Source organism: Rhineura floridana, chromosome 8 (assembly GCF_030035675.1).
Source record: "Rhineura floridana isolate rRhiFlo1 chromosome 8, rRhiFlo1.hap2, whole genome shotgun sequence".
In the NCBI taxonomy this organism is placed as follows: Eukaryota; Metazoa; Chordata; class Lepidosauria; order Squamata; family Rhineuridae; genus Rhineura; species Rhineura floridana.
This window is the reverse complement of record NC_084487.1, coordinates 107,820,005-107,846,413: the sequence shown is the minus strand read 5'-3', so window position 1 is coordinate 107,846,413 and position 26,409 is coordinate 107,820,005. Positions and strand designations below refer to the sequence as shown.

The window sequence follows — 26,409 nt, the reverse complement described above, 5'->3', positions numbered from 1 at the left end:
TTGTGAGATTGGATTGGTGCTCAGTTGAGTCCTGACTTTGAGCACTGAGTCCACCTACTGTCTGATCAATCTTGCCCCATGTTCTGTGAATGTACACGTTATGAAATAACATGCCTATTTATTGAGGATGCAAAGGTCATATGGTAGCTTAGAGCAGGAGTGGAGAACCTCAGGGTTGAGGGACGAATGTGGCCCTTCCAGATCTCTCTCTCTGCCTGTTCAATCCTCCCAGGCTATTCTGCGGTCCCAGACCATGCTTCTCACCAGCTGTGGTGAGCTGTGGTGATGCCTTTTGCTTGCCTGAATGGAAAGATGTTGGGTGTGTGTGCGTCTGACATTTGTGTGTGGCTGGAATATATCCTACTGCACAAAGGTAAGAGTCACAACTGTTGCCCTGCCCACTTTTGCCTATGACATCACCCACAACTGATAGGGGGCCCTATTTTATTTATTTATTTATTTATTTTCATTTCTAGACCGCCCATAGCTAATAGCTCTCTGGGCGGTGTACAAAACGAGATTAAAATACAATATAGAATAAAATCAGTAACAAAGAGAAACACATTAAACTAAAACATTAAACGTTAAAAATGCCTGGGAGTATAGCCAGGTCTTAACCTGGCACCTAAAAGAAAGAACCGTAGGCGCCAGGCGTATTTCCTCCAGTAAGCTGTTCCACAATTCGGGGGCCACCACAGAAAAGGCCCTAGATCTGGTAACAGTCCTCTGGGCATCCTGGTGAGTTGGTACCTGGAGGAGGGCCTTAGATACTGAACGAAGTGAACGGGTAGGTTCATAGCGGGAGAGGTGTTCCACAAGGTATTGCGGTCCCACACCGTGTAAGGCTTTATAGGTCAACACCAGCACCTTGAATCTGGCTCGGAAACAAATAGGTAGCCAGTGCAAGCGAGCCAGGACAGGTGTTATATGCGCGGACCGATTGGTCCTCGTCAACAGCCTGGCTGCCGCATTTTGCACTAGCTGAAGTTTCCGAACAGTCTTCAAGGGCAGCCCTACGTAGAGCGCATTACAGTAATCCAATCTAGAAGTTACCAGAGCGTGGACAACAGAGGCGAGATCATCACTGTCCAGATAGGGGCGTAGTTGGGCTACTGAGCGAAGGTGGTAAAACGCATTCCGTGCCACCGAGGCCACTTGAGCCTCAAGCGACAAGGAAGGGTCAAAAAGGACCCCCAAACTACGAACCTGTTCCTTCAAGGGGAGTGTAACCCCATCTAGAACAGGATAAACATCCACCATCTGGGCAGGGAAAGAGCTCACCAACAGTGTCTCAGTCTTGTCTGGATTGAGTTTCAGTTTATTAGCTCTCATCCAGTCCATTATCGCGGTCAGGCAACGGTTCAGCACATCAACAGCCTCACCTGAAGAAGGTGAAAAGGAGAAGTAGAGTTGCGTGTCATCAGCGTACTGATGACCGCACCCAGAGGCTGCATGTAGATGTTAAAGAGCATGGGGGACAAAACCGACCCCTGAGGGACTCCACAATGGAGAGTCCAGGGTGTCGAGCAATGTTCCCCAAGCACTACCTTCTGGCGACGATCCACTAAGTAGGAGCGGAGCCACTGCCAAGCAGTGCCCCCAACTCCCAACTCCGTGAACCTCCCCAGAAGGATACCATGGTCGATGGTATCAAACGCCGCTGAGAGATCAAGGAGAATCAACAGTCACACTTCCCCTGTCCCTCTCCCGACAAAGGTCATCATACAGGGCTACCAAGGCTGTTTCAGTGCCAAAACCGGACCTAAAACCGGATTGAAACGGATCCAGATAATCGGTTTCATCCAAGAGCACCTGGAGCTGGCCAGCGACCACCCGCTCCAAAACCTTGCCCCAAAAAGGGACATTCGCCACCGGTCTATAGTTCAAAACATCTGGGTCCAAAGAAGGTTTCTTTAAAAGAGGTCTTATTACTGCCTCCTTGAGACTACCAGGGACTACTCCCTCTCTCAAGGAGGCATTTATTACCTCCTTGGCCCAGCCGGTGGTTACAGCCCTGCCAGTCTTCACCAGCCAAGATGGGCAGGGGTCCAGAGCAGACGAGGTCGCCCGCACCATTCCAAGCACCTTGTCCACTTCCTCAAGCTGCACCAACTGAAATTCATCCAATAATAAAGGACAAGGCCGTGTTCTGGACACTTCAATGGATTCATCTGTCATAACATCAGAGTCTAAGTCCCGACGGATGCATGCAATCTTGTCCTGGAAGTGCTCCGCAAATTCGTTGCAGCGGGCTTCCGATGTTTCCTTAGTATCATGAGGGCCAGAATGTAGGAGCCCTCGTACCACCCTAAAAAGCTCCGCTGGGCGGCAAAGGGATGATCTAATGGTGGTAGCAAAATAAGACTTTTTCACCGCCCTAACCGCTTTTATGTACAACTTAGTGGAAGCACTTACCAAGGAATGATTACATCCATCAGGAGTTCGCCTCCACCTGCACTCTAGCCTCCTTCTCTCTTGCTTCATCACTCTCAGCTCCGGGGTATACCACGGTGCTGTATGAGTTCGGCACCGAAGGGGGCGCGCGGGAGCGATCATGTCGATGGCCCGGGTCATCTCCGTATTCCACAGGTCAACCATGGCCTCGACAGGAGCACCAGTGCTATCAGCCGGAAAAACTCCCAGAGCCCTCTGGAAAGCTACAGGATCCATAAGCCTCCAGGAGCGGACCAACTTAATAGGTCCCCCACCTCTGCAGAGGGAAAGGGCTGTCGTGAGTCTAAAACTCAGCAATCGATTGTCCATGAGGGGATGTGGCCCTCTAGCTTAAAAAAAAAAAGGTTCACCATTCCTGGCTTAAGAGGTAAAGCACATATTTTGCATGCCAAAGGTCCCAAGTTCAATCACTTCAGTCTCAATGTAGAGCTAGGAAAGATCCCAGCTGACATTCTGGAGAGCATCTGGCACTGTAGACCAAGGGTAGGGAGCTTCTTTTGACTGGAGTGCTGGATCCAGAAGAAGCCAACTCTCTACAGGCCGCTTTGACAGGAAGGCAGAGGTGCCCACCTGTCAATCACCTGATGTGACATGGGGTCAGGTGATTGAAACTTCATGCTGTGGCTGCAAAGCAAGATTCCTCCTTTGCATCTGCAGCTTGAATTCAGTACTTTCTGAATAGGCTGGCTTTTTCTGTCATGCAGGGCAACAGAAAAAAAGACACCAAATTCAAAAAGCACGAAATTCATGCTGTGGCTGCAAAGGAAGAATTGGGAGCACACTTAGAGTGCTCTCCTGATTCTTTCTTTGCAGTTGCAGCTTGAATTCTTTTTGAATTTGCATAGCTGGACTTTTCTATGCCTGATGCCACATGACCTCAGGAACAGGAAAGGTGGGTGTGGTTCACCCAAAATGGCCTGGTGGGCCAACCTCAGAGGGGCCAGAGGTTTCTCACCACTGGTGTAGACAATAGTGAGCTAGATGGACAAATGGTGTAAGACTTGAGGATGCATGGAATTATCAGATGGGTCCTTATATGTGCCAACATGTCTTTTATATATGCCTAGCCTTTATCAACATCATAATCACTGGGTCAGAAAAGGAAAGAAGCTAGACATTAATAGTCTGTCAGGTGTTTCCCAATATTTCCTTTTTTCAAGTCAGCTTTGTACATTGCAATGAGGGGTAGAAGAACTTCCTCTTACCTCGTTACTTGTGAAAAGCACAAAAGCAAGCCTGCAGGGATGAACTGTGCTAGCTGTTTTACAACTGTAGCTTGCAAGGTGCGAGCCCTACAAGATACTTTCTGAAAAAGTTACATCACAAATGTGATAGAAGGAAGTGCAATTTCTTGTGTGTCTTGTCCATCCACTTTATTGTGACATGTGAAATTGCCTTCAGAATTCAGGAACTTAAGAATACCCTATATTTTATTTTGGAATCAACCTCTGTAAAATAGATGTGATGGCTCCATTTCTGAAATTTCAATATGTTAGTCCCAGTTGGTTGTTGGTTAACTCATTTATAAGATGCTTTTCAATAGTTCATTTTGTTCAGGTATATCTATCGAAGAACATACTGGGGTTTTTAAAATGTAAATTCCCTCAGCAAATATAGCAATTGTTTTTTGCAAGGATGGTAAGAATTTCCTGGAGGTTAATATTAAGCTAGTGTTAATTTCTGATGGTAGAGACTGAACAACTGGATTGCATATGGTCCTGTCCTTTTTTGTGTTTTTTCCAGCTGAGTTCACCACTACCATCCCTTCCAGACAGTAATATGTTTAGTGCATTAGAATCAAGTGCTAGTATTCATAAATGTCCAAAAATGTAACACAGCTCCAAGTACATTATAGGCAAGCATATAATTTTCTGTCTGAACTATGCTGTGATCCTGAAATGAAGTAACATTTTTTTACCTGTTGCATGGTTTGATTTTACCAGCTCATAGCAATTCAGCCCTTGTGTGAACAGCCTGCCTACTGTTTAAAAACAGAGCAGCTTCTGTTCACTTGAAATAGGCAGAATAAACATGAAAGGAAATCCCCTCCCCCAAGTTTGATTATGGAAGGAGTATTAAAAAGATAGTACTTTATAATAGCTGATTGACAGACCAACTGACAGATATAATGGCAAAACAGACAAAGAAATGCAAGAAATAAATTACGGATGTTAAAGTGGGAGGATGGCGAAATTTTGGAATAGGATACAGAGCATGAAGGGAGCATTTTTCTTTGGTTTCCATGCACTATTCCTATCGTTTGAAGGGAAAAAAAAGACTTCTGCATATGCAGATCTCCTTTGTGTTTTGTGTATCTTAACATTTTATTTTGATGACTAGTAATATAATTGAACTTCAAAGTTGAACTCTGAAAGGCCTAGAGTTCTCTGAATGTTTTTGTGGAAAGCTCAGGCCTGTCCACACATCAGGCATTCTACCTCCATATGAAAGACCCATAGCTTTTCATGAGTTCACCTCCCCAATTCCCACACTGCCTCCTCAGGCAGAAAATAATGTAAGATCCAGCACAATACCAGGATCTTTTTGAATCCACTATGACAATGATAAACTCAGTGGCCAGTGGTCAGTCTGAGTACAGTATAAGGCAGCTTCTTGTATAATCTCCACCTTGTTGCTGCCTTTGTCTCCTTTTACTCTTTTGGTTAAAAAAAGAAATTTAGACTCTAATAAAATATGAAGGAAAGAGGATTCTACCCCATATGTCTGCTTTCTATAGTTAATTACTTAAAGATAACTCTCTGATTGAAGGGCCTTGGTTGGTTGGTGGTATATGAGAGTAAGACTCTAAGCTCATTTATAAACTTGATTCAGATACTACTGCTAGTCATGTTGGAGTAGATGATCCCACTCCCCATCCTCCCCAGATGTAATATGTAGTCTCCATAAGACAGGTATATGAGATTCTCCTACTCACCCTCCTCTTTTGGGGGGAGGAGGAGGAGGAAGAATCCTGTAAATCTGGTCACCACATTAATGGGATTTTGAATATAGGATCACTGTAAGACAGTAGCTCATCTTGGAAGGTCAGGTCATATGCTTATTCCTTTACTACACATGTTGTCTGTAGTGTCATTGTTGTGTCCAGTGGTGTCCCTTCACTGACAGAAGGCACTCTGATTCAGAAGTGGTTTCTATCAGCCGAAGAGGGAGGGATGCAATTTTTGTAGATTCACTCTCCCTGATTTGCTCCAGGGGATTGGGGGGTCCTTCCAGAAGAGTGTGGAAAGTGGTGTGGGGGTTGCAGATAGGGAGGGAGAATTGGTGAAAATAGGCTCCCTCCTTTGTACACCTGTTTGAGTTCTGTGGAAGAAAGGTAGGATAGAAATGTAATATATATAGTTTTATATATGAATAACTAGGAATTTGATAAGAACTTGGCCTCACTCTTTTAAACTACCCAGCAAAGCAATCTGATAGTCAGAGCTTGAAAATGTTACTTCTATTCAAATGTAAAATGCTCCTGTCTCACCCACTGACTGTTAACCCAAATTCCTACTTGCCAGCAGCTCAAAAGCTCATTACTTATAGTGAGTAAGAATCCCAGACAGGTAACTTTGGTAGTCTTTAAGGTGCCACAGGCCTCTTTATAGTGTTCTGCTGCTACAGCCAACACAGTTATTATGACATAAGTTGTTATGATTGCTAAGGATGGATGTCAAAAGGATAGTGAGCAATATGTTGAAATGATATAGGATACCATTATATGAAAATACTGAATACATTTTGCATGTTATTTGTCTGCATATTGCTTCCAAGAGAAAGTTAGGTACCTGCTTAGAGAAACATAGCTGTTTATTTGACAGCCAACACTGAGCCTTCCCTTTCCTCCTTTTTTTTCTTGGCAAGCAAACAAAAGACCTGTCAGACTGTAAGAGGATGCTTTCCGTATTGAGCTGTCTGGCAGACCATTACAAAATGGTCAAAGGATTATTTTTGGGAAAGGAGGAGAAGAAAAGAGCTTGATTTCCCTCCATGAACTTTAGCAGCTGCCCAGTGATGAAGACAAGAGGTCCAAAAAACCCAAATGAACATGTATGTGGGGGAAAATAAGCTCGCCGATAAAGCTATGTTGCAGTTGAATAAATATGAATCTTGTGAATTACTTAATTGGGTAGAGAAGCCTGTTCTGGTGAGAGGTCCAGAAAAGGATAATTACTTTAAGAAAATAAATCTTATTAAGCCAAGCCAAGCCATGACAGCAACATAAGTGAACTGTCACCAGACAAATCCAATTACCCCAGTGCCATATTTTGCTTTTAATTAAATTACATTGCCATGATTGTTTCCCTCTCATTATCATTTGCCAGTGAAAAGTGATGGCTTGTAGGTTTCCGGGTTCTCAATTTAGTTCTTTTAAATGCATCTCTGTTTTGTTTTTGTTTAAAAACAACCTCAAATCCATGGCAGAATGTCTAGGAATTGGCTTATTTGACCTATATTACTTGCTGAAAATAGTGGCTTTGCCTAGGAAGTAGCCAACATCAATTTTATTAAAAATAATTTGTTTTTAATCCTCTTGCTCTTTTTCCATATGGATAGGGAGCTCAAAGTGGATTGCAATCTTTAAAAAAAATGCATACATACAACTTTTATTTAACTTTTGTGTCCCACCCAATAACGAAAGTTCTTTGAGTGGTTATGCAATGTAGAAGCCACTTAAAGAACAAGAAAAAAATTAATCACAATAATAGTAGAAGAGAGGGAACCACCAAAGGTGGTTTTCTGCATGAGACTTCTACTCACACAAGATGGTGCCCATCCTACTGCAACTCCGAATCCCATCCCATCCCGGAGGGTGTCCTACCCTCAACAGCAGATTGTTTGAGGTTACAGGGAACAGTAGTGAGGCAAAGAGGTGGAAAAGCCCTGCTGCATAACAGATTGTTGCCTGTACTTCTGAAGATCCAACCTAATATAAAGAAAAATAAAATCATATAAGCAAGATAAATTTCAGTTTTTCAAAGACCATCTGCTCCCATACAGTACCCCCCAAGGCAGGAAACCACACAATCGGACAATCAAAAAGGACCCAAAACACTCTTTAAATAAATTGAGAGCAGCAGGGAATTTGGTGGACATTGGGGGGGGGTTATGGGTGCCATGGTATTCATGGTCACTATGTTGGGGATCTATTCCTAAATAGTCAGCTTCAAAAGCTCTTCTCTTGCTTGAGTAGACCCATTGAAGCTAATGAACCTAAGCCAGTCATACCTGTTAACAACAGCGAGTTTACTCTGAGAAGGACTAGCACAGAATATCCCCCATTGAGTAATTTTAAATGTTCTTCCCGTGGTGTGGGAAGTATTCACAGATTAGTAGCAACTATGAAGATGGAAGAATGTCTAAAAGACCATCTCAGTTAGGACTCATTTATACGTTTGTAACTCTAGATGGATTACTTGCTGTTCACAGCGATAGCAAGCTGCTGTTACTTGCGGAGGGATAACACAATCAGCATGTATACTCACCTTGGACCTGATTGCAAGAGTGTATTAAAGATTAGTGCACACGGAGTTGTGCACATACAGAACTGCATTCACTTCTGGTAGCCTGAGCTTGCTCTTGACATGGTCACTACAGAAGATGTTTTCTTCTAAAACTGATTCTTGAAACATTTTGTCATTCCCAAGTTACCAGTGGCATAAATCACTGGTGGTGTTTTGCAGAGCAAACTCATAGAATGGAGGACTCACTTGCAGTATAAGATTACAGAAATGTTTCTATTGGCAAAGTAAACTTCTGTAATTTAAATTTATTTTCCTCCTGGACAGATTGTCAGAGCGTGTTTTGTGATTTTAAATTATTGTTCCCTTAAGAATAGTCATAAATGGTTTTTCCAGTTTCATCATGTATTGCAGGATTTCCTCAGGACATGTCCTAACTTTGTCTTCTTGCAAAGGGATTAACTGGCAATAATATTATAAATACACTTAAACTATTTTGTAGCCTGTCATGAAGTGTGTATAATATTTTGCAGTTGTGAAGTTTGTATCTTTGGACCACCTGCACTTTTACTCAAGTTCTCTCTCTCTCTCTCTCTCTCTCTGCATAGACACACATACATATATCTTGGGTGAAATTAAGTGAAGGGAAATTGTGCTATATTTTTCTAGCCCTCAGTGTAGGATTACTCATCCCAGATGTTTTCAAATGCTTTTGTTTATTGATTCAAAAATGTGAAATGTTCAGCATTAAAATTTGGGTGCCATTCACTACCAGCCACAAAGGGGCTAAGTTCACAATCTATCATCAAGCACTGCAGCTGCACAGTCTGCATTTAGTGTGCTAAAGAAGTCCAATGCACGCCTCACTGGAATGAAAGAAAATTCATTGATGCTTGGTGGATGGTACACCAGACTTCTTTAAGTGTGTTGTTGTGTTCCATAAATTCCTGTGTAAATTCAGAATAATTTCTGTTGTGCTTCTTGTGTGATTGGCATTTGAGTCAGTCTATCATAGTATAAGAAGGAAGTTATAATTTAAAAACTTAGTTTGTTTTAGATTTTGAAATGGTAGTAAGAGAGGGTAGTTTAATTATTAAAATAAGTTTCAAAAAGCATGTGGAATGCAAATGCATGTAAAGTCCCAGCAGTTTTTACAAAAAGGAGCCTTGGGAAGCTGCAATTTTGAAGTGGAATGGTGAGCCAAGGCGAGGTGCGTAGCTGTTTCCCCAACCACCACATTATTTTTCTGCTTAAAATAGCCTGTCAAGCTGTTCTCCTCATGGGATGTTCCAGGTGAATAATGTATCTCAAACCCTACCAGGGCAGGGGGAGTAAAACAGCACTGGGGGGTGGTGTATTTTGAGCAAAAGAGTAATTAAGCCCCCATCCCTTGATGATACTCCTATGCAGAATGAGAGTCTACTAAGGCTGTCTCTTGAATAAAAAATATTGTTAGGACTTCATTACATGCACATACTGGCATATAGCATGTAGTTTGCCAATAAGTTAAGTTCCAGTTGGGTTATTGTGGAAAGCAATCATTTTCTAAATGGTATCTAAATGTTTTTATACAAATCTTGCCTCATGCTTTTAAAAATAATCCTCATCTCTGCATTAACATTCATTAGGATTTTCACAAATAGTGAGAAAACAGGGCTGTTTTAGCACTGTTTGAGTGATGACTATGTCAGGCTGCAACAGCCTCCTGTTGAAATATATAAGCTAAACCAGAATAACCTTTTTTCTAAAATATTGAGCATCTGGAAACTACTTTAAACACACACACACACAATATCTTTTATTCTGACATGGGGCAAGGCTTTTGCATAATAAAGCTGGAATAATTTCCCTCCTATTCTTACCATAGTAAGTCTATTCAAGTCTCAAAATTGTTATTTTTGGCAGGCTTCTATTGTTTAAAAACAATGTGAATGCTGGGCCTGATTGACTTCTCTTCTGCCATAATTTCTTCTTTGGCTAATTTTTGTATGCATGTTCACTCAGAAGTCCCACTGAGCAATTACTCCTGAGTAAGTGTAAATGGGGCTGTGATCTTAAGAGTATCAGATCTGCTTGAAAGGATATTGGAAACTTGAATACACCTTCCCTTCCAACACGCATTGTACAGCAAAAAGGGTGCACAGTTGTTGTTTTTATCTGGATTTTTGGCACTTTCTGACTTTTCTTGATCAGTTCAAATAAGCATCTAAAAAGCAGCATACATCCATATTAAGCTTAAGTAAATGTTCCTTTCCCTTGGTGCAAGTGAGTAGTGAATGTTGTGAGTGGCTTGTGACGCGTCTGATTTCACTTTATTGGGGAACACTTGAAATAAGTAGTGTTGTGCTGTGTTCTGTTCCAGTGATGTAATATTTAGCTTTTTATTTCTTTTTAAAAAAACCTCAGAATCAGACCTCAGCTAGCCAAAGAGAAGATTGAAGGATGCCATATCTGTACATCTGTTACACCTGGAGAACCTCAAGTGTTCCTGGGAAAAGATAAGGCCTTCACTTTTGATTATGTATTTGATATTGAATCCCAGCAAGAGGAAATCTATGTACAATGCATAGAAAAACTGATTGAAGGCTGCTTTGAAGGATACAATGCTACTGTATTTGCTTATGGTCAGGTAAGCCTTGTACATGTTTCCAAATTATTTGTTTGCTTTTCATTGAACACAAATATTGTTTTGGAATTTTAAAAAAACTTATGAAGAAGTTTTGGGATAAGGAGATTTAGAATCATTCAAGCATGGATGCAGTTTCACTTTTTGGTAGAGGTAAAAGCAAATAGAGTTTGGTGTGAGAGAAATTATCAAGTTTTAAAGGCTCACTTTTGGATATATTCAAGGTTAAGTTGTAAAACAGCAGTGTATTTTTGGCAGGGAAAAACCTTTGAAGCAGGGGCACTCAGATATGCAAGCACTCCAGCTTGAATAACAGTGGCCTCAATTTCAGATGGCATGTCCCCTTTTGAACTGACCTAACTCAGATTGGACTTGCACCCCATCCTCCTCCTCCTCCTCCTTCTAGATTTATATCCCACCCTCCCAGTAGGAGCCCAGGACAGCAAACAAAAGCACTAAAAACACTCTAAAACATCATAAAAACATACTTAAAAACATATTAAAACAAAACATCTTTAAAAATGTTTTTTTTAAAAAAAGGTTTAAAAACATATTCTTTTAAAAAAGGTTTAAAAACGTATTAAAAAGCAATTCCAGCACAGATGCAGACTGAGGTCTCAACTTGAAAGGCTTGTTGAAAGAGGAAGGTCTTCAGTAGGCGCCAAAAAGATAACAGAGATGGTGCCTGTCTAATATTTAAGGGGACGGAATTCCAAAAAGTAGTCGCCACTACGCTAAAGATCCACTTCTTATGTTGTGTAGAACGGACATCCTGATAAGATGGTATCTGCAGGAGGCCCTCACCTGCAGAACGCAGTCATCGACTGGGTATATAAGGGGTAAGACGGTCTTTCAGGTATCCTGGTCCCAAGCTGTATAGGGCTTTGTACACCAAAACCAGCACCTTAAACTTAGCCCGCTAGCAAATGGGCAGCCAGTACAATTCATTCAGCAGCGTGGTGACATGTTGGTGATACCCTACCCCAGTGAGCAGTCCCAGTGCTGCATTTTGCACTAGCTGAAGCTTCTGGACCGACCTCAAGGGCAGCCCCACATAGAGCTCATTACAGTAATCCAACCTGGAGGTTACCAGTGCATGAACAACAGTTCAGTCCCTCGTCGCACAAGGGTGGGGGAACCTTCAGCATTTCACAGGAATGCTCAAGGACAGGGGAGGCTAATCTTTGGTCCTCCAGATGTTGTTGGACATCAACTCCCATCAGCCCTGGCCAATCAATAGCTAGGGGTGATGGGATTTTATCCTAACAACATCTGGAGCCCCATAGGTGAGCCCCCCGCTCAAAAGGCTTGATTTATTGTTATCAACATAGGCCACTTTAAAAAAGTTAAAGTGAACGATTTGTGTCTTTGGCATATATAGGCCCATTTAATTGTTTATGATGCATCTCGGCATGGAAAACCAGTGATGTGGCTGGAGATATTTCTTCTTTTGTGGAATAATAGCAAATGTAAATGTATTGCCTTCAAGTCGATTCCAACTTACGGCGACCCTATGAATAGGGTTTTCATGAAGCTGAGAGGCAGTGACTGGCCCAAGGTCACCCAGTGAGCTTCATGGCTATGTGGGGATTCAAACCCTGGTTTCCCAGGTCGTAGTCCCACACCTTAACCCAGCCTTTCCCATCTGGTGTGCCTCCAGATGTTGTTGGACCACAACTCCCATCATCCTAAGCCATTGGCAATGCTGGCTGAGGCTGATGGGAGTTGTGGTCCAACAACATCTGGAGGCACACTGGTTGGGAAAGGCTGCCTTAACCACTATGCCACACTGGCTCGGAATAATAGCAAGTGGCCTGTAAGTCCAGGATGCTGTCCCTGGACCTTCCTAAATGGTGCCTTTTAATTCTACCAGATGTTATTCCAGTGACACGTTATGGATGCTGTGGATAATGCTTTGAGCTAGACAAAAGCTAGTACCCACTTGAAATTGCTACCTGTCTCAACAAAATAATAGAAACCGGGCTTTAATTCCCTCCCAATAGTCATTTCTGTATGCCCATTCTGTATGCACATATCCATTTGTGAAGTGCCTGAGAGTATGCTGTTATTTTCCAGCACCCTTGTATCATAGCTTGGAAAAGTTCTCCAAATATGAAAATGGAAATGGACTGCCTTCAAGTCAATTCCGACTTATGGCAACCCTATGAATAGTTTCAGGGTAAGCGGTATTCAGAGGTGGTTTACCATTGCCTTCCTCGGAGGCTGAGACGCAGTGACTGGCCCAAGGTCACCTAGTGAGTTTCATGGCTCTGTGGGGATTCAAACCCTGGTCTCCCAGGTCATAGTCCAACACCTTAACCACTACACCACATACTTTGCCACAAATCATTGAGAGTTGTAAAAATATGAGTCAGGGATAGCCAAAATGGTGCCCTCCCAGATCTTACTATGTTTCATCTTCCATCTGCCCCAGTCAGCATGTCTAATGATCAGGGATTATGGGAGTTGTAGTTCAGCAAAACCTACAGAGTACCACATTGACTACTCCAATAAGCTTACTCAGCGGTCTCTATGGAGGGCAAGGAGGACATTTCTCTTCACCAGATTGGATGCAAATTGTATTCTTTTCATATTTTCTCCCAGGCAGTCTCTCATCTAGGCACTGACCAGGCAGATTCACATTCAGCATCCTGGCAGGTTTCTGACTAGACAAATTCACAACTAGCAGCTTCAGACTATTCTCTAAGCCCTTCTATTTTCTTTTTGCCATAACTATGGCATATAATTATTTAAGTGCTTTGATTTTGTACCTATTGCAACATTGCTTTACAGATGTATAAACTCCTTTCTCTTCAAATACATTTGGACCATTAATTATGAGTCATGTCTGGGGAAACTAGATATCCATCTCCACTTACTATGCATTTCTGCCATCCAAATGTTTTTATAGCTGTAGAGATGTTTTACTTTTTTTTCTCAAGAGAACTTATTTAGAAAGATGTAAAATATGCTGCTGAAGTCAAAGGCTTTTTGATCAGCACTAGAGTTTTCAATGGCATTTAATTGTGTTCTTTGACCTAGGATAAGATGTATATGAAAAGCATGTTTTAGTTGACATTAATGATGTTTGGTCTCTTAAATTTAGACAGGGGCCGGTAAAACATATACAATGGGAACTGGATTTGATGTTAACATAATGGAAGAGGAGCATGGCATTATATCACGAGCTGTAAAGCACCTTTATAGATGTATTGAAGGAAAGAAGCATGCAGCTATTAAACAAGGGCTTCCTCCTCCAGAATTTAAAGTGAATGCTCAATTCTTAGAGGTAAGACTTCATAATAAGTTATTTTCCCCTGAATTGTAAATATATTTGGTGATCCTAATTACAGCATACAGTAATACCTCGCATTAACGTACTCAATGGGATTAGAGTGAGTACGTAAACCGAAAATGTCCTTAAAGTGAAGCACTACCTTTTAAAACTTTTTTTACCTCTCCTTCATGCGGAGCCTCAAAGCCCCCCGCTAAAACCTCTGCTGCTGCGCTGCTGCGCCTCTCAGCTGATCGCGATTGCGCCTCCCAGCTGATTTGCGGTGGCGCGATAGTGTCTATTTCCACCCCTGCGCACTAAAACCTCTGCTGCTCTGCTGCTGCGCCTCTCAGCTGATCGCGATTGCGCCTCCCAGCTGATTTGCGGTGGCGCGATAGTGTCTATTTCCACCCCCGCGCACTAAAACCTCTGCTGCTGCGCTGCTGCACCTCCCAGCTGATCGCGATCGTGCCTCCCAGCTGATTTGTGGTGGCGCGATCGCATCTATTTCCACCCCCACGCACTAAAGCCTCTGCTGCTGCGCTGCTGCGCCTCTCAGCTGATTGAGATTGCGCCTCCCAGCTGATTTGTGGTGGCGTGATCGCGTCTATTTCCACCCCCACGCGCTAAAGCCTCTGCTGCTGCGCTGCATTTCTGGAGAAATACAGGCATATGGAGCATGTACGTTATAGCAAGGCGACATTAAGCGGAGCGACGTTAAGCGGAGTATGCCTGTACTCGGTTTTGATTGACATGGAAGTGATTTGTTTATTAATCATGGAATTTAAATTGAATAATAAATTGTACTATTTATTTATTATTTATTTTAGGTGAGAAGGAAGTTGAGATTTTCTTACCTTATGTTTAAAAACCTCTGTGTTTTGGAGCATCATAAGGGCATGCTATTGCAAACATGAACTCTTTAACACCCACCCTGGGATTGAGGGGACTGTGCCCTTTCATTGAAACTCAGATGATTGATAATGCCAGATATAGAACCTAGGGAAAATGTTTTTTAATTGAGGTCAGTAAGATCTCCCCTCACTTGGTATGACAAAACTGCTGAATAAGGCCAGTGAAATGACTTTGCTGCTACCACATTTGCAATTCTAATAGGAGTAATTTTATAAATGTCTTTTTGAATTAGGGTTTAGCAGCAGCAGGATATCCAAGTTACAGATGCCTGAATTCTGGCACAGGCAGTTATCACCAGACAGCTGTTGGCATTTCTGCGAAAATATTAACCAGATATATTATGGAATTGGACTAGCATGTACCTTTTGCTCTTGACTAAGGGCACTAGATTAAAGTTCTCTGGCTAATATTTGTCTAGAGGAACATACTGCAAAATGCACAGTATAAAGATTAGGCCCTTTGACTCCCCTTGTTTTGGACTTTGCTTTCTGCACACTTAGAGAGTTAAACAGTTGCTTGTTTTACGTGGCCTGTCAGCTAGTAAGCACAACAAAACAATTTCTAGAGAAGTCACTTTGGACGTTCAGTGCATGTTCAGCTGATAATTGCAGAATGTTTATAAATTATTATTTCTAAACACAGAATCTATCAATAGCATTTTAATAAAAACTGCTGTCATAAAGTAGTTGCTGTGTTTTCAAATATATCACAATAAAAGAGGTACATATACCCTTGTCCAGGAAAAAAAAGTCTCAAAATTGCTTTTTAAAAAATTGATTCATTTCCGGTGCTGCCAATTTTTTTAAAAAGAGGCATTCTAAGAATGGAAAAAAATAAATAAAAAATGACGTTGTTCTCTTGCCACTATCTAATAAGAATAGCAAGTTTAAGTGCTAGTTGTATGATAGCATAAATGACACCATCTCTTCTAGGGACTAAGCATGTGTAAAACAATATCCTTGTTCAGCGTAAAACACTAGACATACCCAGCTCAGTTCTCAGAGACCTTTCCTTGAATTGACAGATTAACAAAGCATGAGACGTCTTGGTCTTCAGTTGTAACTGCAGCAGATTTTTAATGTGGTGCTTTCGGTGCATGTGCTTATTGGTTTTGGGGTGGTGGTTTTATGCTGTTATGGTTGTTTGCAATCAGCAGCTTTTGGCCAAGCCGACTAATTATGCAATTAAAAACCCTGCTGAATTATGTTTTCAATATTGACTTAAAGTGGCAAATTGAAGAAACTCAGATCAAATAGGTCTTTCAAGTACCTCAGTCTGTTGTCTGGAAGAAGGAATACTCATATAACAGTCATGGCATATCTTCCTGTTGAAAGTGAGAACAAGATTGCATTAAATCCCTCTCTGAGGGTTAGCAGAAGGAATAAACATTTGCTGGGCACATTGTCCCGTTATGTAATCAATGACTGGCTATGGAAATTTTCTCCTGCCTCATTTCCCATGCAAAAGCTCTGAACAGCATTTGCATCCTTGTACTGTTCTCTGGGGAACATGCATATAGAAACATTCCAGGGCACAAAGGATACGAAGAACTTTACTGAAATAATTTTCTACCCTGCTTCCTCTTCAGCCCATCAGTGGCTAGATACTGTGCCTTGCTGTGTCCATAAATTACCTGTTATTTTATCTCCTGCCCTGGATATCTCTGAAAGAGGGTTTAAACTCGCATGATCAGAATAGTATCCTGCATTCAAATAAATATGGGTTCCCCTGTTTAGATGTTTGCTTATCTCTAAGGTAAAGGGAGGTAGAGAACGAGCACACAAGCCTCTGTTCCACTTCCACTCCCTTTCAAAATACTACTGTGGATAAAGTGTAGCATCAAAACAGGCCCTGTATTTGTAGAAATTTGATTGTACTGAACTTTCATTTGTTGCTTAGGAGTGGGTTTGGGAAAACGAGATAGGAGGCACTGGGGAAATAAAAATGGAGGGAAATGTGGAATAGTGTAACTTGCTTCCCAGTTTACATTCAGAAGCAACTTCTTGTGGATGAACAAAATGGTCAAGAAATTTGAGGGGCAAAATTGATGGTTTCCTAGAGCTGGCAGGTGGTATGGCACCAGCACCCTCCCAGCTACCCTTTCATTGCTTTGTCCTTTTCTCAACACTTCTCAGCCTGCTGCAACAACGCGTAGATCTTCCCACCCCCAATGCAACATACTGAAGTATTTTCTGTAATTCCATTAGTAAGCTTTGTCATTGCTGGCTAATCATCTTTCAGAGAATGACTTTGCCCAGCAGTCATGATGGAGAAATTGTGTCTTAATAACTTTGGTTGAACCATAATACATCTTGAATTTTGTGTTGGACTTGAGCAGCAAATCTTAAATTTTATTGTCCTTGCTGATACTGGTTTTTTCTTTTTAAATTAGCTTTACAATGAAGAAGTACTTGATCTCTTTGATACAACACGTGATATTGATTCAAAGAACAAAAAATCAAATATCAAAATCCATGAAGATTCAGCAGGAGGAATATATACAGTGGGAGTCACAACACGGACTGTAAATGCAGAAGCGGAGGTACCATGGTTTCCATCCCAATGAAAATGGGATAGCTTTTTAAAAGAACGCACTACATTGTTTTTATTCTGCCTTTCCTCTAATGAGCGCAAGGCAACATGCATGGTTGTTTCTTTTTTTCCCTCTCCCCCTCCCTTTTATCCTTGCAACAACCCTGAGTTGTAAGTTGGGCTGAGAAACGGTGATTGGCCCAAGGCCACCCAGTAATTTCATGGCTGAACTCGGAGCTCCCTGGTAGTCTGACACTCCACTACACCACATTGGATCTTGCCCAAGGAACAGCTTAGCCATACTACAGGATAACCAGGTTCCTTCAAGAGCCTTCTCTATCCTCATCTAGTTGTGTCAACTTTGAAATACCCCTTGAATCCTTTTCTTATCTGACTAGGATGGGCATAAATATGGTTAACAGTGGGAGGATTAATTGCTGTCATCCTGGATTTGTAACATGTGGAGCAGCTCTGCTGCTCCTGCATAGAATATAAAATAAGTTAGGCCATAATGCAAGATGGCAGCAGAAAATACCCTCTCAAATTCTTCTAAACCTAAGCATAAACTATATTGCTTTGCATATGCTCAGAAGCATTTAATATGGGAGCAACTGGGATTTCAACCTAAATTAAAAAGGCATGCAACCTTAACTTTGTCGATGATATCTTAAAAACACAGCTGGATTTTTTTAAATACGTGGACTCAAAACCCCCCAACAATTCATCAAGATCATTGTGTCTCAGTTCAAAATCTGTGTTGTAATGTAAAAGGGAAGAATGTGATAGTAACATGGGACAGTAGTAATAATAATAATAGGGACCTGCAATGAAATGCTGCAGCATGAAGTCTTCCTATTCAGTGTGCCAGCCAGCCATTCACTTTTCCATGATATACCATTCCATTTCTTCCCCAGTAATCCTACTGAGAATACTCTGTATTCATAGAGCTGTTTTAGGTTCTCTCCCACCACACCACCATCTCCCCCCAAAAATTTTTTATACTTCTGCAAATGTGTTGTACCTCTTATGCATGGATGGTGCCATTTTTGCTATATAACATTCCACACTTGGTAAATGAGTTCACTGTTGGCATACAGCTGGGCTTCCAGATGGTTTTTATTTGTTTATTTATTGCATTTATATCCCATCCTTCCTCCCAGAAGGAGCCCAGGGTGGCAAACAGTAACATTAGAAACACTCTAAAACATCTTAAAAACACAAGATTTTAAAACACATTAACACAAAACATATTGAAAAACATCTTAAGTAATTCCAACACAGACTGGGAAAAGATCTCTACTTAAAAGGCTTGTTGAAAGAGGAATGTCTTCAGTAGGCACCAAAATAATAACACAGATGATGCCTGTCTAATTTAAGGGGAGGGAATTTCAAAGGGTAGGTGCCACAACACCAAAGGTCAGCTTCCTATGTTGTGCAGAATAGACCTCCTAATGTGATGCTATCTGCTGGAGGCCCTCACCTGCAGAGCGGAGTGATCGACTGGGTATATAAGGGGTAAGATGATCTTTCAGGTATCCTGATCCCAAACTGTGTAGGGCTTTGTAGCGCAAAATCAGAAACTTGGCCCGGTAGCTAATGGGCAGCCAGTGCACTTCTTTCAGCAGCAGGATAACATGTTGGCGATACCCTACCCCTGTGAGCAGTCCTGGTGCCGTTGCAATTTTGCACCATCTGCAGCTTCCGGACCAATCTCAAGGGTAGCTCCACAAAGAGTGCATTATAGTAATCCAGCCTGGAGGTTATCAGTGCATGGACACCAGTGGACAGGCTATCCTGGTCCAGAAATGGCCACAGCTGTCTTACCAGCCAAAGCTGGTAAGAGGTACTCCTAGCCACTGAGGTCACCTGTGTCTTTAGTGGCAAAGAAGGATCTGGGAGCACCCCCAGACTACGAACCTGCTCTTTCAGAGGGAGTCCGACTCCATCCAAAGCATGCAATTGATCCATTATTCAAACTCTGGAACAACCAACATACAGCGCCTCTGTCTTGCTAGAATTGAGACTCAGTTTATTGGACCTCATCCATCCCACCACTGAGAATCCAGACACTGGTCCGGGCTTGCATGGCCTCTCCCATGGCACTTACCCTTTGGAATTCCCTCTCATTAAATATTAGACAGGCACCATCTCTGTTACCTTTTCAGTACCTACTGAAGACCTTCCTCTTTCAATTAGACTTTTAAGTAGAGACCTTATCCCAGTCTACATGTGTGTTGGAATTACCTTTTTAGATTTTTAAAAGCTTTTTCAAACAAGCTTTTTTAAAAAGATGTTTTGTTTTAATATGTTTTAAAATCTTTCACTTTTAAGATGTTTTAGAGTGTTTTTAGAGTTTTTGTTTGCTGTCTTTTTAAATAAATAGCATGCTGCCAGTTTTGATCCTGAGAATTTGAGACCATCAGCAAGAGTTTCCCTCTTTTTTTGTTCCTTGTCTCATGTTACGCTGTTTCTCTGGCTGTTATTGATGGGGCATTAAAGATTCAGAACACTATTACAGGTAACAAAGGACAGATAATATAACAAAAACAGACACTACTAGCATTCCCTTAGTTGCTAACAGCATTTATTGGAAGATAGTTGGTGATCTAGTTAAATCTAATATGCCCAGTACAGTGGTGCAGCTAAGTAATTTTAGGCCCTGAATGGTTTTATAGCCCTCCACACCCTTTAGATGGCCATGTGTATTACTTCAGTTGTGAAGCACACAACGTTCCCACCACCTTTCCTTGCTTTATACTGCTTCTGCAAAACTCACTTAAATCATAGTATCATGACTGCAGGAATAAAATGGGGTTTGCTTTTGCTGCCCTGATATGCTAAAGAAACACATTTACTTGGGAATAAGCACCATTTTGTTGTAGAAAAGGATAATATATTTTTAATGCCTCCCTGGACTCCTGCTAGGAGGAAGGGCGGAATATAACAACCACAACAACAATAATAATAATAAAAATGAGCATCTATACCCAGGTACATGCCTGGCCAGCTGCCCTCTGACTATGAATTTTTTAAAAAAAGAATAAGAAGGAAGAAACGATGTTGCGGTGGCCAGTAAACCCAGATGTCCCTGGAATGCCCATGCTAGCCTAGTTACTGGCTCTGGGCACGTTTACTGCTGGCCCTGTTATCTGCTGCTTTCTGGGTGATCATTTGGGGTACTCCTGGGCTGCAGAGCCCTACATTTCAGCCCCAAGGTCCAGCTCTAGCTGTCCTGCACTCCTTTACTCCTCTATCTCGATTGAGGATATATGACTGCTTGTACTCCAACCATATATCAATTCTCACTTTCTTGGAATATTTTTTCCTATAAAGTTTCCTGGGGGAGGTAAGTTTCTAGCTGTTTATTACATCCTCATTGCTGAAGCAGTATTAACTATTTAGAAGAATGTATTTTGAAGCCCTCATGCAGCGTCCACCTCCTGAAACAGAAAAATATGCCCTTATGAGTGCACACTAGTACAATGCAGACAAGTTAGGCTTACGTGTGTGTTTCTGTGCATGTGTGTGTGTTAAAGTTCTTTTTCCTCCATTTATACAGATGATGCAGTGTTTGAAGCTGGGTGCTTTATCTCGAACCACTGCCAGCACTCAGATGAATGTTCAGAGCTCACGTTCACATGCCATCTTCACTATCCACTTGTGTCAAACTAGAGTTTGCTCTCCGATTGATGCAGTATGTATCTTGGGTGTATGATACTATTGTTGATTTGGAAAAAAACTCCAGGAGATCTTATATTAGAATGGTACCCAAAACTGATTTTCTTGGTCTGTCTTCTCATGTTATGCTGCTTGATATCGGGGCTGCTGCAGTGTGATGCTGGGGTAAATGGAGGCTCTTGCCCATGCAACCATTGCCCCTCTAGTATGGGGACGACAACATTTGGCCCAGGGGTTCTTGAGGATTCTGCTGGTACAAGGAAGGCCGTTGCTAACATAACTAACATAAGAGGCCTGACTTAATTCAAGGTCCGCCATGCTTTTATTTATAATATTTAAATAACTCACTCTTCTTAAAATTGAATGTATAGAAATGTTCACCTGTTCCCATTGTAACAAATCTACCTTGGTTGCAACAGCTCTCAATCATCCTGCAGTATAAGTCTGGCAGATGTATATTACAAATTTGCATTCCCAAATATTGTGTGATAGAGTCTCGTTTGGTTCAGGAAGGTAAAGGTGGAGCTGTGCATGTGTGTAAAAATTTATATCACATATAATGTAAGTGTACAGTATATGCGTATAGGTTTAAGCTATGGGGGATAGTTTGACCTGATGTTTATCTCTGTAAGGAATGCCTATTTACATATCTTCACTTAAAAATTACGTAGCCTAAAGTTTAGTGCTCTAATGAATAACTGGCGAGCTTTGCTTGTTGTTACTCGTGTCCATATAAGAATTCTAAAACCTCCTCAATACTGTATTATAAAAACTTCTGTCAGGAATGAGCAATACGCACACAATTTGATTTAAATTATGAACACCATGAACATGAACTGTATCAGTCAATGTATATTCTGTGTCTTTATTCCTTTTTAAAACAATTGTAATTCATTTGGAAAATTTAAAAGTATTCTTATTAGAAGAATTAGCCTGGATTCCAAAATTCTCTCTCCATGCATATAGACATATGTTTGTAGATGTGAACCTTGGTTTTAATTGGCATTAAATAGAAAGTTTGCATTTGAAATCAAAGCAAGGTTGTCATGGGAACGGGAGGTCTTTGGCGCATTGTGCTGAGTTAACAAAAATCATGAAATGCTGTAAGGTCTCTGTCCTGTGCATATTTTGCTCAGGTGCTTTTGTCAATATACTGGAAAAATGTATTTCAACTACTTAAAAACCTTACTGTGATTACAGACTAATTTATATTTTACACTCATGGGTTCTGAACAAAAATTATTTCACTTAAAAATGCTAATAATGTTCTCTTAATTTTTTCAGAGTTAGTGGCAAGGCACTTGAGTATTTATGGCATATGTTACTGGATTCTGAAATCAGTTAATTGCTAAGCAGAAGTTGTTATGATCTTATACTTTAATTGTCTGGAGTTTTTTCAGTCTCTTCTGAAACATTAATGAATAACTTGTATTCTTCCCCTCTAGTGGTAGATGGAAATATTGCAGGCTCTCTAATAACTATTTTTAATTGAGCTGGAAATAGTTTGGGCTTCCTTTTCCATAGTGTCAATGAACACTTGTTTCCTACTGTCACTTCAGGACAAATATATATTGCAGCTTTTGAAACAATGCAAAAACTTGTTTACCAGAGGCAAAAGTGGGTTAAATGTGCAGACCATAAGCAATAATATCTCTTTCAAATTCCCTTCAACTTTCTCGGAAAACATATTTTTAAGTGAAAACCTTCTGCTTAAGATATATCTCTATCCTAGGATTCTGATTTAAAGAGGCTAATAGATTCTTTTTCTAGCTTATCATTTGGTGAATGTTGCCTATAATTCTCTAGTATTTCCAGCCACATATCCTGTCCATGACAGGGGCCATGTACAAATAATTTGGTATGTACCTAACAGTTCATAATACTCATGCTGTTTTTTCTCCTTTATTCTATTAAATAAGATAAGAAATAATTATGAAGGTAGAAATGAAGCAAGATTCCTTTAATAAAAATAATGGCCATATGGATGGTCATGCTAGTATGTGACAAAAGTAATTTCATCTTTTACCTACCACATCATGGCTTAAATGGGTCCAGGCAGTTTTTAAAAAACTGGCTGTTTTTGTAGGCCTCACAGATCTTCTTTCTTTACCACAGGACAACACGGCAGATAACAGAATACTATCGGAGTCATCACAGCTAAATGAGTTTGAAACCCTTACTGCTAAGTTTCATTTTGTGGATTTGGCAGGGTCTGAACGATTAAAGCGTACAGGAGCCACTGGAGAAAGAGCAAAAGAAGGCATTTCCATCAATTGTGGACTAGTAAGTGCTACCTTACCAGTAACCACACTTTTGATCCTCCTTATTTATCACAATGATTTATGTATCACTTTTATCACCTTTAAGAAATTTGAGAACAGTTTATAAGCCATTGACACAAATAACAAAATACAACAACATAAACTATAGTGATGAAACAGGAATAAAACACCAGTATAAATTACAGTAGCTAGAAATGCCAGGAGCTGATATTAATGGTCAAGAAACACCCAGGTAAGTTGGCATACTTTTAATTGCCAGTGGAAGTGCCCCACAGTTGGTGCCCACCTGTTCTCCAAGGGGAAATCATTCAACAGGGTAGGTGCCAGCATGGAGAAAGCCCTTCTCTGCACCACTGAAAAGTGGATGTCGGCAAGCCGTGGTGCATTTAACAGGGTCTCCTCCAGCTGTTGAGGACCTGATAAGCCAATACTAAAACCTTAGAGGAATCTCAGAGGCAAAGATACTTAATGCACAGGAGAACTAAATATTGCAGTCCAACAAGTCATGATATTTTCTTGAGAACTAGATTGCATTCTTATGAACGATTTCACAGCTATGCAGAAATGCATAGCCATGCTGTACTTTTAAATGTTTGTTTAGTACCAAGAGTATACCTGCTTTTCTTTTAGAAATTATTTTAAGTGATAACCTTAGCATTTCTTACTACATTAGTGCAAGTTGGAGTTAGCTCCTGACTTAAGACTTGCATGTGCCTTCAAACTCTGGTTTCAAATCCTAGATTAAGGGCAAGTTCTGGATAACATCTAATTTTAGACAGAGGACACCAAACCATGGTTTAAGACAGCAGGAACTTAAACTCCAGCGGGAAGAGGGTTGGGAGGGAGAGATTGCATACAATCCTGCAACCTCTACTGATCTCTTAATCATGGTTAATAGTTGGGTTGTGGCACACCAAAAGATGTTAATTAACACAGCAACGCTAGGATGATTATGATGTCTCCTATTACTGCTGCTGTGAATGGACACTATGCCTTTCTCTTGAATACATTTTAAGCTTTACATAGCATTGTCAGACTATACCTCTCAGTCCCACTGTTTACATTCCCCCAATTCACCCCCATGTGTACATGTACGTATCTGCGTACTGAGACTTGTACACATATGTATGTGATAAAGTAAGTTTTAGTTCATGAACAAATAAATCAGTTTTTAAAGATGCCTGATTGATTTGTAGTTTCAATTTAACCCTGCCATCTTATACCGAGGCAGTTTCTTTACAGTTGATGAAACATCAATTGCCTCTCTCTCTCCACTCTTCCCCCAATCTTACAATATAATGGATATAAACATTGCCTAGCCACAGTCTAAACTTTGACTTTTGAATTGTTATTGGAGCTAGTTTGGTTTTTACACAAGCAAGTCTGATAGATATTCCAGAGTTAACTCTCTTTTTTTAAAAAAAAGTTCTGTGTATGACTACCTTATCCAGGTTGCAAAGAAGGAGCATGGGTTTGCTGGAGAGAACTCTGTGCATTGCTGAAGCTTTGCTGGAAGTTTCCCTTGCAGCAGGTCTTGTGACTAAATAGGCAAGCAATTTCTAAAATAGAACAGTGGCTTGTCTTTTTGGCAGTGAGAACTACTGCAGTGGAAAAGAACAAAGTATAGTTCTGCTGACTGTATTGTTCTCTCCCTCACATGGTCACCCTTTATGTGCATCTGACTCTTTGGACAATGATGCTCTTGATTGTGTCTGTAATTACATATGTTTGGATGGAGGTGTTTTTTAAAAAAACATCGTTAAAAACTTTTTTTGTATATTTTATAGTTGGCATTGGGCAATGTAATAAGCGCATTGGGAGATAAGAGCAAGAAGGTGACTCACGTGCCATACAGAGATTCAAAATTAACACGACTGTTGCAAGACTCCCTTGGAGGAAACAGGTATGGGCAAAACACACACATATGCACAAACAAACAAATAGCTGGATCAATAGAAGTAGTTTTTCTGCCTTGGGGGAGAAAAAACCATGGCACGGTTCATTATTTTACTCTGAGTTGCCTGGAAAACGATGCAGCCTCATAAATGAAAGAGGAAATGGCCACTTACCCCTTTTAAAATCCAGTAGAATAAACATAAAACTCTAATAAAGAAAACAATCTGAAGTACAGCAGAAGTAAATGATCTGCTTAAAAGACAGACTACTTTGTTTCTTAGAGGGAGATACTAATGCAGTTATGTTTTAGTTAGATGAAAGCTTGGGGGAATGGTTTCCCATTAAAGACTTTGACAACAAGGCCATTTAGATGTCAGAATTTTACTTGATGATGAATTCATTGTGCTGTAGGACTCTGATGCTCTTACAGTTTGATGAGAGAGATCATGTGCAGATGACAAAATTGTGTCTCTGCTAGTTTATTATGAAGTAAAATGTTTTGCCACAGGAACGGCACTGGGATTCATCTATGGCAATATTTTAGCACACTCTTTTCCTTTATTTCCATTCCTTCCTACCATTGCATTCTCCTGCAACACAGTCCACTCTGTTCAGGAGGGTACCCTAACCCTTTGGAGAGACTTTTTGGGAGGAAAAGTGAGCTGCAGTGCAGAAGAAGGACCAGCAAAGATCCATTGCACATGCAGCCTTCTGCTTCTTCAATATTTGGATCCAACCCAATGGCTGCAGTATAGTGAAACTGTCCATACTATAGTTATTTCTTTATTTTTCCATTACAGCCATGCCCTCTACTGAAAAGATAAGCTGTGTTTCAAATAGGCTTTCTAGTTCAGCCATGCAAGTGCTCTTGGTGGAAATGAAAAAACTTGCTGTAGTAATCCTTATTCATGCTTATAAATAATTTTTCTGAGTATTGGCGCTATGAATATGTTGGTTTTTATACTACAATGAACCCAAACTTAAAATAACCCTCAGATATACTATTGAGAATACAAAAAGTGTTGATATTTCACAGGCCTCTGATTATTTTTAATAGTGTTGTGTGCCACCCCAATCTCCGAGCAGTGAGAGACTTCCAGGGATCCCTGTGCTTACCCAGGGGTTTGATTTCCTTGAGAAGAAGGTCAGCAGAGGCTGTGGTGTCTTTGTGAAATATGGTTTATTCATTTACATACATTTCAACCTGAGATTGATATAGAGGGATTCAAGGCATCAGCAGTCTAATGGATCTTGCATTTTCTATCAGACTTACAGGAGGCACCCTAA

The 26,409-nt window shown here is 40.8% G+C and overlaps 1 protein-coding gene across 7 annotated transcripts in view; it reads left to right on the top strand.

Moving 5' to 3' along the window:
- The window catches only part of KIF21A (kinesin family member 21A), a 139,545-nt gene that overhangs the window by 22,674 nt on the left and 90,462 nt on the right, over positions 1–26,409 (top strand). For all 7 annotated transcript variants that reach the window (XM_061640322.1, XM_061640323.1, XM_061640320.1 and 4 more), the window contains exons 2-7: positions 10,326–10,548; positions 13,652–13,834; positions 17,127–17,276; positions 20,826–20,960; positions 23,060–23,227; positions 25,014–25,129. In XM_061640322.1, the coding sequence (XP_061496306.1) occupies positions 10,326–10,548; positions 13,652–13,834; positions 17,127–17,276; positions 20,826–20,960; positions 23,060–23,227; positions 25,014–25,129 (975 nt within the window). The remainder of the gene's footprint in view (positions 1–10,325; positions 10,549–13,651; positions 13,835–17,126; positions 17,277–20,825; positions 20,961–23,059; positions 23,228–25,013; positions 25,130–26,409) is intronic.